At 42.8% G+C, this 12,449-nt stretch overlaps 1 protein-coding gene across 2 annotated transcripts in view; it reads right to left on the reverse strand.

The window, feature by feature from the left end:
* Positions 1-12,449, reverse strand: part of PRKDC (protein kinase, DNA-activated, catalytic subunit) — a 2,139,921-nt gene that overhangs the window by 1,352,199 nt on the left and 775,273 nt on the right. For both annotated transcript variants that reach the window (XM_069220133.1, XM_069220131.1), the window contains exon 38: positions 5,847-5,951. In XM_069220133.1, coding sequence (XP_069076234.1) covers positions 5,847-5,951 — 105 coding nt within the window. The remainder of the gene's footprint in view (positions 1-5,846; positions 5,952-12,449) is intronic.

Here is a 12,449-nt window from a genome sequence, read left to right on the forward strand (position 1 = left end):
TTTGTGGACAGATAACTGGCTGCCAGAAAGACATCCAAGCCTTCGGAAAGAAGGTCGAATGAAGTCAATGGTTACATCTCCAAGCAAGAAGGTATAAGCTGCACAGGCTTGGGTGCAAATCTCACCTTACTGCTGCAACAGGAAATCCTCCTAAAGTGGCAGCCTGATCAAAGAACAGATGCGCTTGCCCATGAGTTCCGGGTATCACACTCTTCTGGCTCCATCCAAAACTAATAGTGTGACTTAAGTCAGTCGCTCCTGATCTGCAGAACCTGAAGCAGCAGAAGCAGGGGGAGGAAGGGATACAGAATGCAAAGCTCTACTGTGCAGCATGAGTCTCAGAAAGCCTTTTTGGTAACTTCAGTGCATAAAAGTGTGTACATTGCGCTTTCTGCAGTGGCAAAACAAAAGGAAATTGAGCCAGAGTTCTCACTATTACTGCACAACCCCCAGTGCCACTGCCCTGTGTAACTGCAATTCGTGATTCGCAAAGCATGGCTGTCTGAGTTTGTTCACCCTCGCTTTGAAAGATCCCATCAGGTGTTTCGCAACAACAGAGATGCCCGATGGCTCATCCGGTTTCAGATGAGTAGAGCCTCTTGGCAAAGGATCTTGGACCCGCCACCCTAATCACAGCAATGACAGTGGTGTTGTCCAGCAGCTCCCGTTGATGGTATATCGGAAGGTCTTCTACTCCAAGTGAACAACCCATAATCCCAACATGTTGATAAGGAGCTGGGTGCCAAATACCAGCATTCTCTGATGTCTACCTCTCCCAGATGACCTCCCCAACCCAGGAGTTATGCATCTGTCCCCACTTTCTCCTCTGGGTGGAATAGGTTGAGAGTCTGCCACAGGTCAAATTTCCTCCACAGCAGATCTTTTGCAGTCTTCTCCAACACCTGTACTGAATCCGACAGGTTTGCTGTTGTTTGAGCCCACATACTTGACATCCCACCGCAGAGCAGGCATGTTGTGTTTTTTAGAATGCTAAGAGAGCACAAACTACTTCCACGGTGGTGTCCACATTCAAGCATTGGAATACACCAATCTGTAAGGTTCAAGAGTCCTCAAAGATGAGAAACTCTACCTTCACAATTGTATCTGAAAAAAATGCTTCAGAACACATCTATCTGCCATGGGTCAAACAATGCTGCGATTTAAGAATGTTAGGAACCATATCCTAATGGACACTGGTATGGAAAACAGAGTGAAAACAATATTTGAAGAACCAGATTATCACATGTTGTCTAAAGGTAGAAAGGGTAGAAATATTTTGAAGAGAAAGGGAAGCATGTTTAAGAATTTGTGGGGCAGATAAGTAATGGAGGGACCATCAATCTTGGCTTTCTTAATGGGTGACCTTCATTGAAAAATGAAAAAAAGGAGCAGGGAGTTCAAACTGAGAGGAGGAAGACTAGAGGTTCCTGACTACGAGGAGCGCAAAGGTAGATGCAAAGAGCTTTGAAGATGAAGTGTTTGCCACGGATAGGCAGTGCAAGACAATAAGTTTAACACAGATGGGAATTTGGGCTAGTAAACCAAGTAGGAGTCTAACTGCGAAGTGTAGAATCGATTGCAGTCACTGCTGCATGTTGTTTGGAAGATCTAGAGACAAAGAGTTCCTGTAATCTACTCAAGACAATATCAATAGCTTAGAATGCATGTTCGTGATAGTCCAAAGAAACAGGAAGGACCTAACAAAGTCCTCTTAGACAATACCAAGAAGAGGATGTTGAAGGAGATGACAATTTGAGTGCCACCAACCTATAACTCAAATAAGAATCCAAACACTTTACTCAGAGAAGCCATAATGATCATACAGACACTGAAAAGAGTGGGGCTCAAGGAAGATCCCTGAAGATCCCCCCACAGATTCATTTTTTGAGGTAGATCGAAATTGTAGGAGATTGTCTGAATTCTAACACTCAAATGAGATCTAAAGGAGGGGGGTGTCACCTGGCAATGGTGCAAGATGGCAGCACATTAATGGAGCTCTACAGCTGGAGATTGCTGTGTGGCATGCCGTGATCCTTACAGCAATGCTTTTCTGCTCTGTGAGCAGAGCAGCTTTGTCGGATCGTCCTAGGCGCCTCAGGCTATGATTGAGGCCCTGGTGCTAGCAGCTGTCAGACCAGAGGCAGACTTACTGGGCTGAGGCCTATGCAGCCGGCAGCAAGGGCAAGCTAAGGCAAGGCTGACTGCATGTGTGGACCCGTCTGTGGATGCTTTGACCTGCCTGCCGCTGGGGAGCGAGTGCACCTCAAGAGTGTTCTGGTGGCAGGTAGACTGCAGCAAAGGCAGACTTCCTGAGCTGAGGCCTGTGCAGCCAGCTGCGAGGGCAAGCTAAGTCAAGGCTGACTGCATTTGTGGACCTGTCTGTGGATGCTTTGACCTGCCTGCAGCTGGGGAGAGGACGTCCCTCAAGAGTGTTCTGGTGGCAGGCAGACTGCAGCAGCCTAGCAGGGACGGCCGGTTGATGCTGCTGGCTCTGTTGGTGGTAATTGTTGATGCAGGGCCAGCTGTAGCCCATTTGAAAGGTTCCAGACGGCTGGTAAAATGGGGGCAGCACTGGAAGCATCCTCATAATGGATAACAACTGCTGTTTTCCGATAGCTCCAAATATTAAAGTCCCTTTTATTTCCATATCTGCCTCCTTCCATGATTAGACTTGTTAATGCCTGCAGCTTCATGGTGATCCTTGTGGTGCCGTTCTTGTGGGTTTGCATCTACTGCGGTCAGGTTTGTTGGGAGGTACTCCCTGCTGGCTCTATGCAAAGCCGATAGTGGGACATCTTGGCAGTACCAATTAGCACTGGATTTGATTGACGGTTGGGTGGATTTGCTGAATGTTTCCCCTCCTTGGATATATTACTTGGCAATTTGGCACTTCGGGACTGCTCTTGTGTGCAGGGGTTGTTCTGCACTTGGTGGACTCGGTGGTGGAGCAGAGGTGTCATCCAATTTTTTATGGGCTAGGCAGATGCCAGGCAGTCACGTCAGGTGTTTAACCCAACAAGGAAAAGCCCCCACCTCTGAAGACTACCATGGCCCTGACTGGGAGGATGCCGCTGAGAACAACATTGCTCTTGCCAGGGGGCATCAAGTCCCTGTAGCTGGATATGAAGTCTAGCCTCTGTGCCATTAATCATAAAATAGACTAGTTGATGCAGAGCATGGACAACTTACTCAGATTGCCACAGCTGAACAACGTATCTGCGACACTGAAGATGATGTGGTGTAACGGTCCAAACAGTTTAATGTGATGCAAGATGAATTCTGATGTATATGCCTCAAAAATTAAGATTCGGAAGCTAGATCGAGGAGAAACGATGCCCGCATATAAGGCATCTCCAAATCCACCGCCATGGTTCACACTGAAGATAATGTCGGGAACTTGCTTACTTTGCTTTTTAGAGCCAAACAACGCTCCAAAAAGCTTTTTGTTGAGAGAACTCATCAATTTTTGGGTCCTAGGCAGGTCCTGGTCAAGCCACAATGTCAGAATATTGCTAAGTTACAAAATTACTGAGACCGCGATCAATTGCTATGCCTGGCCTAAAAAGCCAATCCCTCAAGCTGTGTTTTGGGGTCTCACTGCCAGAGGGCTGACTCTGGATAACCTTTGGAGGAGGTTGAATGAGCCTCTACCATACAGGGATGTTACCCACCAGCTATTCCACCCTGTGTTCATCCTGATGCTCAATAAAGAAGATCTAATACACTGCTTTGCGTTTGATTCTCAAGGATAAGGGTAATTAATCAGTACTGAATGGTCGAAGGCAGTACTGAGATCTAGTGAAAAATTAATGTGTGTCTGGCGGATTTGATGTCCTCAGTAACTGACAGAAGAGAAGTTCATCAGTCTCCTGAAGGGGGAGAAAGAAAAGTTTGGAGACAATTGCGGAGACCAGAGATCAGTGGAAGAAAGTGTAGAAAGGATGAATACCCTTTTTTAAAAGCTTGTTACATGTTAAGGATTTAGGCTTGAAACAATTTGGACAAAGAGTAACACAATTTTGTAAAATCTGGAAATGTTCTCTGAATGGCCGATGAAGCAATCAAGTTTTTAACTGTTTTTATAAAGACTTCTCCAATAGAATACTTTGCATTCATAATGGTAGTGGAGATAAGGGAAGCATATGTTTGTTTCACCAACTTCTTACAGACTTTCAAGTCTAGAAGGTAGCTGGTTTTAGTTGTGGGAAATAATTAAATCTCCAAATTCTTTCTGCTGTGCATTTCTTTTTTGAGTCTGCCAGAGTTGTGGAGTACCAGGAGGCAGAAAGATGAGCACACAAAGACTTGAAAAGCCAGCAAGAGATTTATTTTTTGGAGTATGCCAGATCTGTGGAGTATCAGAAGGCAGAGGGTTGCGTATACTGAGACTTGAAAAGCCAGCAAGGGACAATGAAATCCATAGCCAGCTGAGTTTAGTCTCTAATAAGGCTCAGAGGACTGACTGATGTCAGAGTAGAAGATGGTGGAATGGTAAAGGTGCCTAGTATTCTAACCCGAATGTAATGGGTGATTCTGGACCAGACTCATGATAAGGACAGAGAGAATGGAGGTGACAAGACTTCCTCAAACTGTTGTAGCAAGATTTAACTTAATAGCAAAGAGGTCAGACCACAGAAAGCTGAGAACTGGACTGCGAGAAAGGGATGTGGAGAAGGTCAGGTCAACAGTGTGGTCAACGCAATGAGTGCCTGTGGTAATCCTAAAGTAAACCCAATCTAATTTAGGGTTTCAACAAGCAAGGCACACTGGCAGCACTACTGTTATACCAAGCTTCTCCAATGAGTGGCTCAGAGTTGTGTGCACCACACTGTACCGAATAAGAAGCGTTTGCTTTGTTGAAATTATATTTGTAACCAAAAATTGAAAACCCTGTATTCGAGATGTAAATGTGAAGATTCTCCAAACTCATAAGAGGATGTTTGAATTAAAAAAGTTGAATTTCAAACATTAAAGCCGATGTCTGAGTTCTAATTCATGCAGCGTCGGACACCCTTATTATTATTACGTTGCCAGGGTTATGAAGCTATAGCTGTCATGAATTAGCCATTTAGATGCTTTTCCGATTGATAAAGCCTTTTTACATCACTGCTAGCAACTATTTCTCTGAACTGTGGTGATCACTGTCAGTAATCCTGCATCCGGTGGCCACTAATGTAATTCTATCTGATGTCCAACACTGATAACAGTAGTTGCTCTGGATAATTTTCATTGAACACAAGTAGCTCTTATTACAGAAAAGGTGGGAGACCCCTGGGTTATGCAGTAGGATGTTAAGTTGTCATAAATCAGTAAGGTTTGCCTACAAGGGGGCTGTGGCTGATAAAGAGTCGTCCTCTTTAGTAGGCATAGTGAAAAATTACTTTGAAAAGGGCAGAGTCTCTGGCACAGAGGGGCTTGAATTTAACAGACCTTATAAACACACCTTTGGTTTGGCAGTACAGGTGCTTTGGTTTTACAGGCTACTGGTAAGGGTCTCCAGGCAGGCAAGCACACAAATATCAAATAGAGGTGAGTGAAAGAAAAATAAACTGGAACAGAGACATTTCTAGCCCAGGAAGAAACTCCTTTCTTCTGCTCACTATTCTTTCCTTTGTGCTTTACTACTCCCAATGCCGTTTATGTAAGAACTTATTAATTCACTCATTCATGTGTATAACTATCAGACAGATCTGCCATGAAGTTTAAAGAGTGTTACTAGAGTTAATCACATTTCAAGGCACTGTATTGGAGGGAACACTAAAAAAGATACAGCCTTTTTAGTTATGAAAAGAACAAATTTATTTCAACATAAGTATGAAAAGAACACATGCAGTAAAATAAGTTACCTTCAAATTTAGACCCAGTTTCTGATCAGTCAAAATGCTGGTGTAGGTTTGAAAAACAGCTGTGAATGCCTCATGTTGATTGTTCAAAAAAAAAGATGAATCAACCTACAAGTGAAAGAAACATTGTGTAACAAAAACTTATCAACCCTCAAGAATTTTAGATGCACTTTATCAAAAACATGCAAAGTCATTTTCTTGTTGTTTACTAGTAGTTTATTTTTAAACGATAGGAGTGAAAGAAAGGCTAACTGAGGCACTTATCAAGAGGAAAGAATAGGTCAAATCAGAAAACAATCAAAAACAATAGGACTTAAGTAATGGGAAACAGATAAAACAATCAATGAAGGGAGATATAACTCATAAGTACAAGAACAGTGATGGAGATGTTTGATGCAAATGATTAACAAGTATGAAAGGCTTGGGATGGAAGATTAATAGATAGAAAAAAAAACATGAGTAACAAAGTAAGAAGAGAAAAACTGTTAAAATAATAGAAACCAAATGAGAAAAAAAAACAGCAGAAGTTAAACAGTTAAATTACCCTATTTGTAACTCATCTGCATCTGGCAGTTCTAGCTTAAGGGCATTATAATATGTAAAACCCAGAGTCTCAATTTCTTTTAGGATGATTTTTTCAGAAGAGTAGGTTCGGCCCCATCAGAAAGATTTGTTTCTGCATATGACCTTTTTCCTGAGTGCCCCTGTTTCACCAAAATTCCACTTCACCAATGCTACAGGTGTTCAGCGTTATAAACTATTTCATTCCCAAACAACAGACGTATTAACTTATAGTATTCAGACTGCAGCTTTAATATTCCAATAAAATCCACAGAATACAAAGTCATTGGGTAGTGCCATTGATACCAATAGTAGCACTGTAAAAGACATGTCCATTTCTAGGGAAAGAAATAGACGGCGAAGGACATTAAAACATGGTACACAACATCTATCTTTTACCAGCATTCTCTAGGTCTAGCACAATCCCTTCAGCAAACCTCAGTTTCATTTAAAGGCCCACATGTCCCATCTGAAGGATCAAATTTAAGTTTACGTATTAAGTATGGCAGTCCTACCCCACCCAACTTCTGAAGAAAACACAAATATGTATAATATAAAACATTATAGTTCGGATAAAAATGTACACGGACAATTCAGCTGTTATAGAGTTATTTCAAGTAACTATAACTTGTCCCCTAAGGTAACTATAACTGGCACTCCTGCAATGCCCAGTTTTTAGATCACTAATATGACAGCAAATGTTGCAATGATGTCGCAGAAGATTCCATTACTGATGTAATATGTGGGGTAATTAGCAATGCATGGTGAGGGCGTGAGTTTCAGTTAGCTCAGGCCACGAGTTATAGTTAATTGAAATACCTAACTATCACAGCTGAATTTCTGTGTGTGTAAGTTCTGGTCTTAACTATAACGTTCCTGTAACCTTCGGTTTTGTTAGTGAAATTCTAAGGTGTTTTAAATGTTAATGCCAAACTATAATGTCCTTGCAACCTTTAGTTTCTTCAGTGAATTTCTATAAGTAAAGAGAAGGCACTCAGAAAATGAGGGAAAAAGCAAGGAGAGAGCTGTGACAAATAGGAAAAAGCAAGGGGAAGGCACACAAAAAACAAGGGAAAAGGGAAGGCGAAAGCAGTGAAAACAAGGGAAAAGCAAAGAGGGGTACACAAAATACGGGGGAAAACACAAGGAGAAAGCAATGAAAATGAGAGAAAAGCACAAAAAGGCACTTAAAAAATGGGGAACAAGCAAGGAGAAAGCAGTGAAAACGAAGGAAAAGCATGAAGAGGGCACAAAAACATGAATAAGCAAGGTGAATGCAGTTAAAACGAGAGGAAAGCAAGAAGATGGCACACAAAAAAAACACTTGAAAAAGCAAGGAGAAAGCAGTGAGAACGAGGGAAAAGCAAAGAGAGGGGACAAGAAATGGGAAAAAGAAAGGAGAAAGCAAAGCAGTGAGAAAGAGGGAAAAGCAAGGAGAAAGCACTGAAAACGAGGGAAAAGCAAGGAGAAGGTACACAAAATACAGGGGAAAGCAAGGAAAAAGCAGTGAAAGACGGAAAAGCAAAGAGAAGGTAATCAAAAAATCAAAAAGCAAGGAGAAATAGTGAAAATGAGGGAAAACCAAGGAGAAATCACAAAATAAGGGGGGAAGCAACAAGAAAGCAGTGCGAATGAGGGAAAAGCTCGAAGAAGGCACACAAAAATGAGTGAGAAAGCAAGGAGAAAGTAGTGAAAACGAGGGAAAAGCAAGAAGCGGGCACACAAAAAACAGGAGAAAAGGCGAGGATAAAGCAGTGAAAATTAGAGCAAAGCAATGAGACGGCACTCAAAAAATAAGAGAAAAATCAATGAGAAGACAGGAGCAAGAGCAATGCAGCATCATGGGGGTAGCTCGGCTTTTTTTTTTTTTTGCAACGGATTCGAGGATCCACCAGAAAAAAACTTTTTTGGAACCCCCAACACAAGGACTAAGGGGTCAGGGTACTTTCTACCCTTCCCCTTCCCCTTTCTGATTATTTTATTTTTTGTACTTTTTTCTTAGGACCTGGCTGAGATGGCCAACACTTTCTGGTTGTAGTGTTGGCTGCCAATCAGATCTCTGCATGAGATCTGTCTGATCCCCATCCCTAGATATACAAATTTACTTCTTCCTTTAATATCTCCAAAACCACAGAACAGATTTACACCTAATTACAAAAAGGGCTCTATTGGACCAGGAGCTAGCTTTCTGCCTCACTCCCACACTCAGTCACACACAGACACGTATGCAGCCACTCCCAGACCCACTCAGACACTGACACACTCACTCACAAACCCACTCAGATACTCATGCAACCACTCACACACCCACATTGATGGTCATACACCCACATACAGATTCACTCAGACACTCATGCAGCCACTCAGACCACTCTGACCATCAAGGACTCACCTACAGACCCATTGATACCAGAGCTCACTCACTGTACCACTCAGACACTTATGCACCCACTCACAGACTCAGTCAGAGACTGACGCACTCACAGACCCATTCAGACACTGATGCAGGCACTACACACCCACTTTGACTGTCATGCACCTACTCACCCAGTCACAGACCTATTCAGAGTTTCACTCATCAACTAACAGATTGATTCAGAATGTTACATACTAATTTTACACCCACTCAATTATGGATCCACATGCAAGCTTTTTTATTTGCGCATCTGCGACAGAGTTGGGACTCCAACATTTTTGTAAAAAAAAAGTCTGATTTTCTTTCCAATTTAATGAGTGTTTGGGGTGTAGGGTGCTTCAAAAAGACACTTTGTGTTTATTGTGTGAACATGTTTAGTACATATAAAGGCGGATGCAGAGTTGCAAGTTACTAAGAAACACTCTGTTGCCTTCATCTGTGAAGTGTACGCCATCTCTTCTATATATCCCTTTCCATGTAAAACTGGAGGTTATTATTGTAGAAAGAGCCCATGAATTGGTCTCTGAGTAATGCTCAAACAGTTTTACTAACATGTTTACAGGCTTTGTCAATCTGTGGACAGAACTGATTTGATCATTTCCATTTCTGCCTCTGGCATATATTAGAGAACACAAAGGCAGTATGAGGGAAAAGGTGCATTAATTGAACAAAGGTATCCTTCATTATGATTTCCAATCCTACCCCATTTACTGTGCCTAGGTCATTACCACCACAGTGCACAATCATGAGGTGAGGTGGTTGGCAATCTCTAATGCTTGCAACTAATGGAAGCAACTGCTGCCACTTTAACCCTCTTTGGCCAACCCATGTAATATCCACATTAGGCAAACCTAGGTCTCTGTTAATGCCACTCTTTCTAGCCTATGCAGTAGTTTAAAAACATAGCTGTGACCTACAATTCAGACACTGAACATTTTGAAGGGAAGGGACAGTTGCACACATAGAAGGCTGCAGCTGAATGAAGGAGTTCTCAAAATGTGAGATGGTTAAAATGAAGGGAGCACCAGATTTAAAAAAAAAAAACATATTTGATTAGATGTTGTAAAACCGGTGATTTTATTTTATTAGATTTTTTTATAAACAAGTAATCTCATTTTGAATATGGTCACATTTGGTAATAGTCAACCGCACCTGCTACAGCAAACACTAAAGATAGACTGCTGCTAACACAAAAATTCTATGAACTTTTGAGGGAATTTGTAAAGCGCACTACTCACCCATGAGGGTCTCAAGGCGCAAGGGGGGGGGGCATGAGGTGGGGGGGTACCGCTACTGCTTGAACAGCCAAGTCTTGAGAAGTCTCCTGAAGGTAAGGAGGGCCTTGGTCTGGTGCAGGTGGGTGAGAAGAGTGTTCCACGTCTTGGCGGCGAGGTGCAAGAATGATCTTCCGCCAGTGGTGGTTCTGCAGATGCCTGGGATGGTGGCAAGGTCAGCGGAGTGAAGCTGTCAGGTTGGGGTGTAGAAGGAGAGCCGTCTGTTGAGGTATTCTGGTCCAGTGTTATGCCGTGCCTTGTGAGTGTGGGTGAGGAGTTTCAAGGTGATTCTCTTGTTGCTGGGGAGCCAATGCAGGTCTCAGGTGGCCTGTGATGTGGCAGTGGCAGGGGATGTCCAGGATGACAGGTGCGGAGGCGTTCTGGAATGCGTTGCAGCCTTTTCTGGAGTTTGGCCGTGGTTCCTGCATAGAGGGCATTGCCGTAGTCCAGTTTGCTGCTTACAAGGGCTTGGGTGACTGTTCTGGTTTCCGTGGGGATCCATTTGTAGATCTTTCGAAGCATGCGGAGGGTGTTGAAGCAGGAGGAGGAGATGGTGTTCACTTGTTGGGTCATAGATAGTGAGGAGTCCAGGATGAGTCCCAGGTTGGGTGTGTGGTGGGTGGGTGTCGGAGCGGTGCCCAGTGTGGCAGGCCACCAGGAGTCATCCCATGCGGAGGAAGTGGAGCCAAAAGATGAGGACCTCAGTCTTGTCAGAATTCAGTGTAAGGCAGCTGTTCTTCATCCATTTGGCAATGGCCTTCATTCCTTTGTGGAGGATGGTCTTGGTGTTGTCCTTGGTGAGGGAGATCATCAGCTGGGTGTCATCGGCATATGAGATGATGTTGAGGTTGTGAGATTGGGCGATGTTAGCGAGCGGAGCCACGTAGATGTTGAAGAGGGGTGGGCTGAGGGACGGACCCTAGGATACGCCGCAGATGATTTTGGTGGCTTCAGAGAGGAATGGAGGGAGGTGGACTCTCTGAGTTCTGGCAGTGAGAAAGGAGGTGATCCAGTCCAGGGCTCTGTCACGGATTAGTGCACTGCTGAGGCATGTGCGTAGGGTGTGGTGGCAGACAGAGTCGAACACGGCTGAAAGGTCCAGGAGGATGAGGGCTGCAGTTTCGCCGTTGTCCAGTATGGTCCTGATGTCGTTGGTGGCGGCTCTGAGGGCAGTTTCGGTGATGTGGTTGCTGCGGAATCCGGATTGGGAAGGGTCCAGAGTGCTGTTCTCCTCGAGGAAATGGGTCAGTTGTTTGTTGACAATTTTCTCTATGACTTTTGCCAAGAAGGGGAGCAGGGAGATGGGCCGGAAGTTCTTGAGGTCCTATGGGTCCACCTTAGGTTTCTTGAGAAGGGCGTTTTGAACTTCTGGTACAGTAGAGTGTTCAACTGGAGGTTGCTACGGCACCCTTGGACATACAGTGAGGAGGGAAAAGCAGCCCCTAAAAGAGACAAACTTTTTTATTAAAATAGAATTTATGGTGGAGTATGAACTGCAAATAAATAATTTTCCCAATTTAATATCATCTCTAATTTTATAATGTAGACAAAAATGTACAAGAAAATAATGGGAAATATATTTTGAAACCCCGACTGGAGTCGCAACTCTGTTGTGAAGTTACACGGGGGTCCGCACAGGGGAATGTGAAGGAGTCGTGACTTCAGCAGCACCCAGTAGAAAACTGGGCTTCTTACCAAGATACAAGAAAGGGGTAACGGTCACTACCCATTGAAATTTGGGATAACATGAGTAAAACATGAAACAGTTTCTGATTTGATAACTAGGACAGTATCACTGAGAGCAAAGGTGAACAGGTTGCCATTACTGGTTGCTTGGACTAAAAGTAGTATACAATTTTTATTCTGAGATTTCAACATTATATAAAAAAAGACCCAAAGCTATATTGTCATAGTATTTTATCTGTCAAATGCAGCTATTAACAGGTATGTCACTAAAAGTATTAGTTTGAAAGCAAGCTGTGTTTGTAAATTAGAGTGATAAAAGTGTATATGATATGAATAAAACTATATTAATTGACTTATAACACAGAAATATTGACACATTCATATATATATATACAGTAATGGACTTTATGTTTTAGAAAAGATTACCAGTAGGTTTAACCTCATGCCTTTTGTTTAGAACTATAGATTGTATACGCATACTTTATAAAGCAAGTTGAATTGGTATTTATATCCATTTAGATAAGCATAGTTACTTCTTTAGTACATAGAGATTACTTCCAAATTAGAATGTATATTTGTTATAGAAAGAGAGATATCTGTTTATGATATAAGAGATACACAATTTATTAATGAGGCACATGGCACAGAGCAGTGCAGAAAGTGTTTTGC

The sequence above is a fragment of the Pleurodeles waltl genome, chromosome 2_2 (assembly GCF_031143425.1).
Source record: "Pleurodeles waltl isolate 20211129_DDA chromosome 2_2, aPleWal1.hap1.20221129, whole genome shotgun sequence".
Classification (NCBI taxonomy): Eukaryota; Metazoa; Chordata; class Amphibia; order Caudata; family Salamandridae; genus Pleurodeles; species Pleurodeles waltl.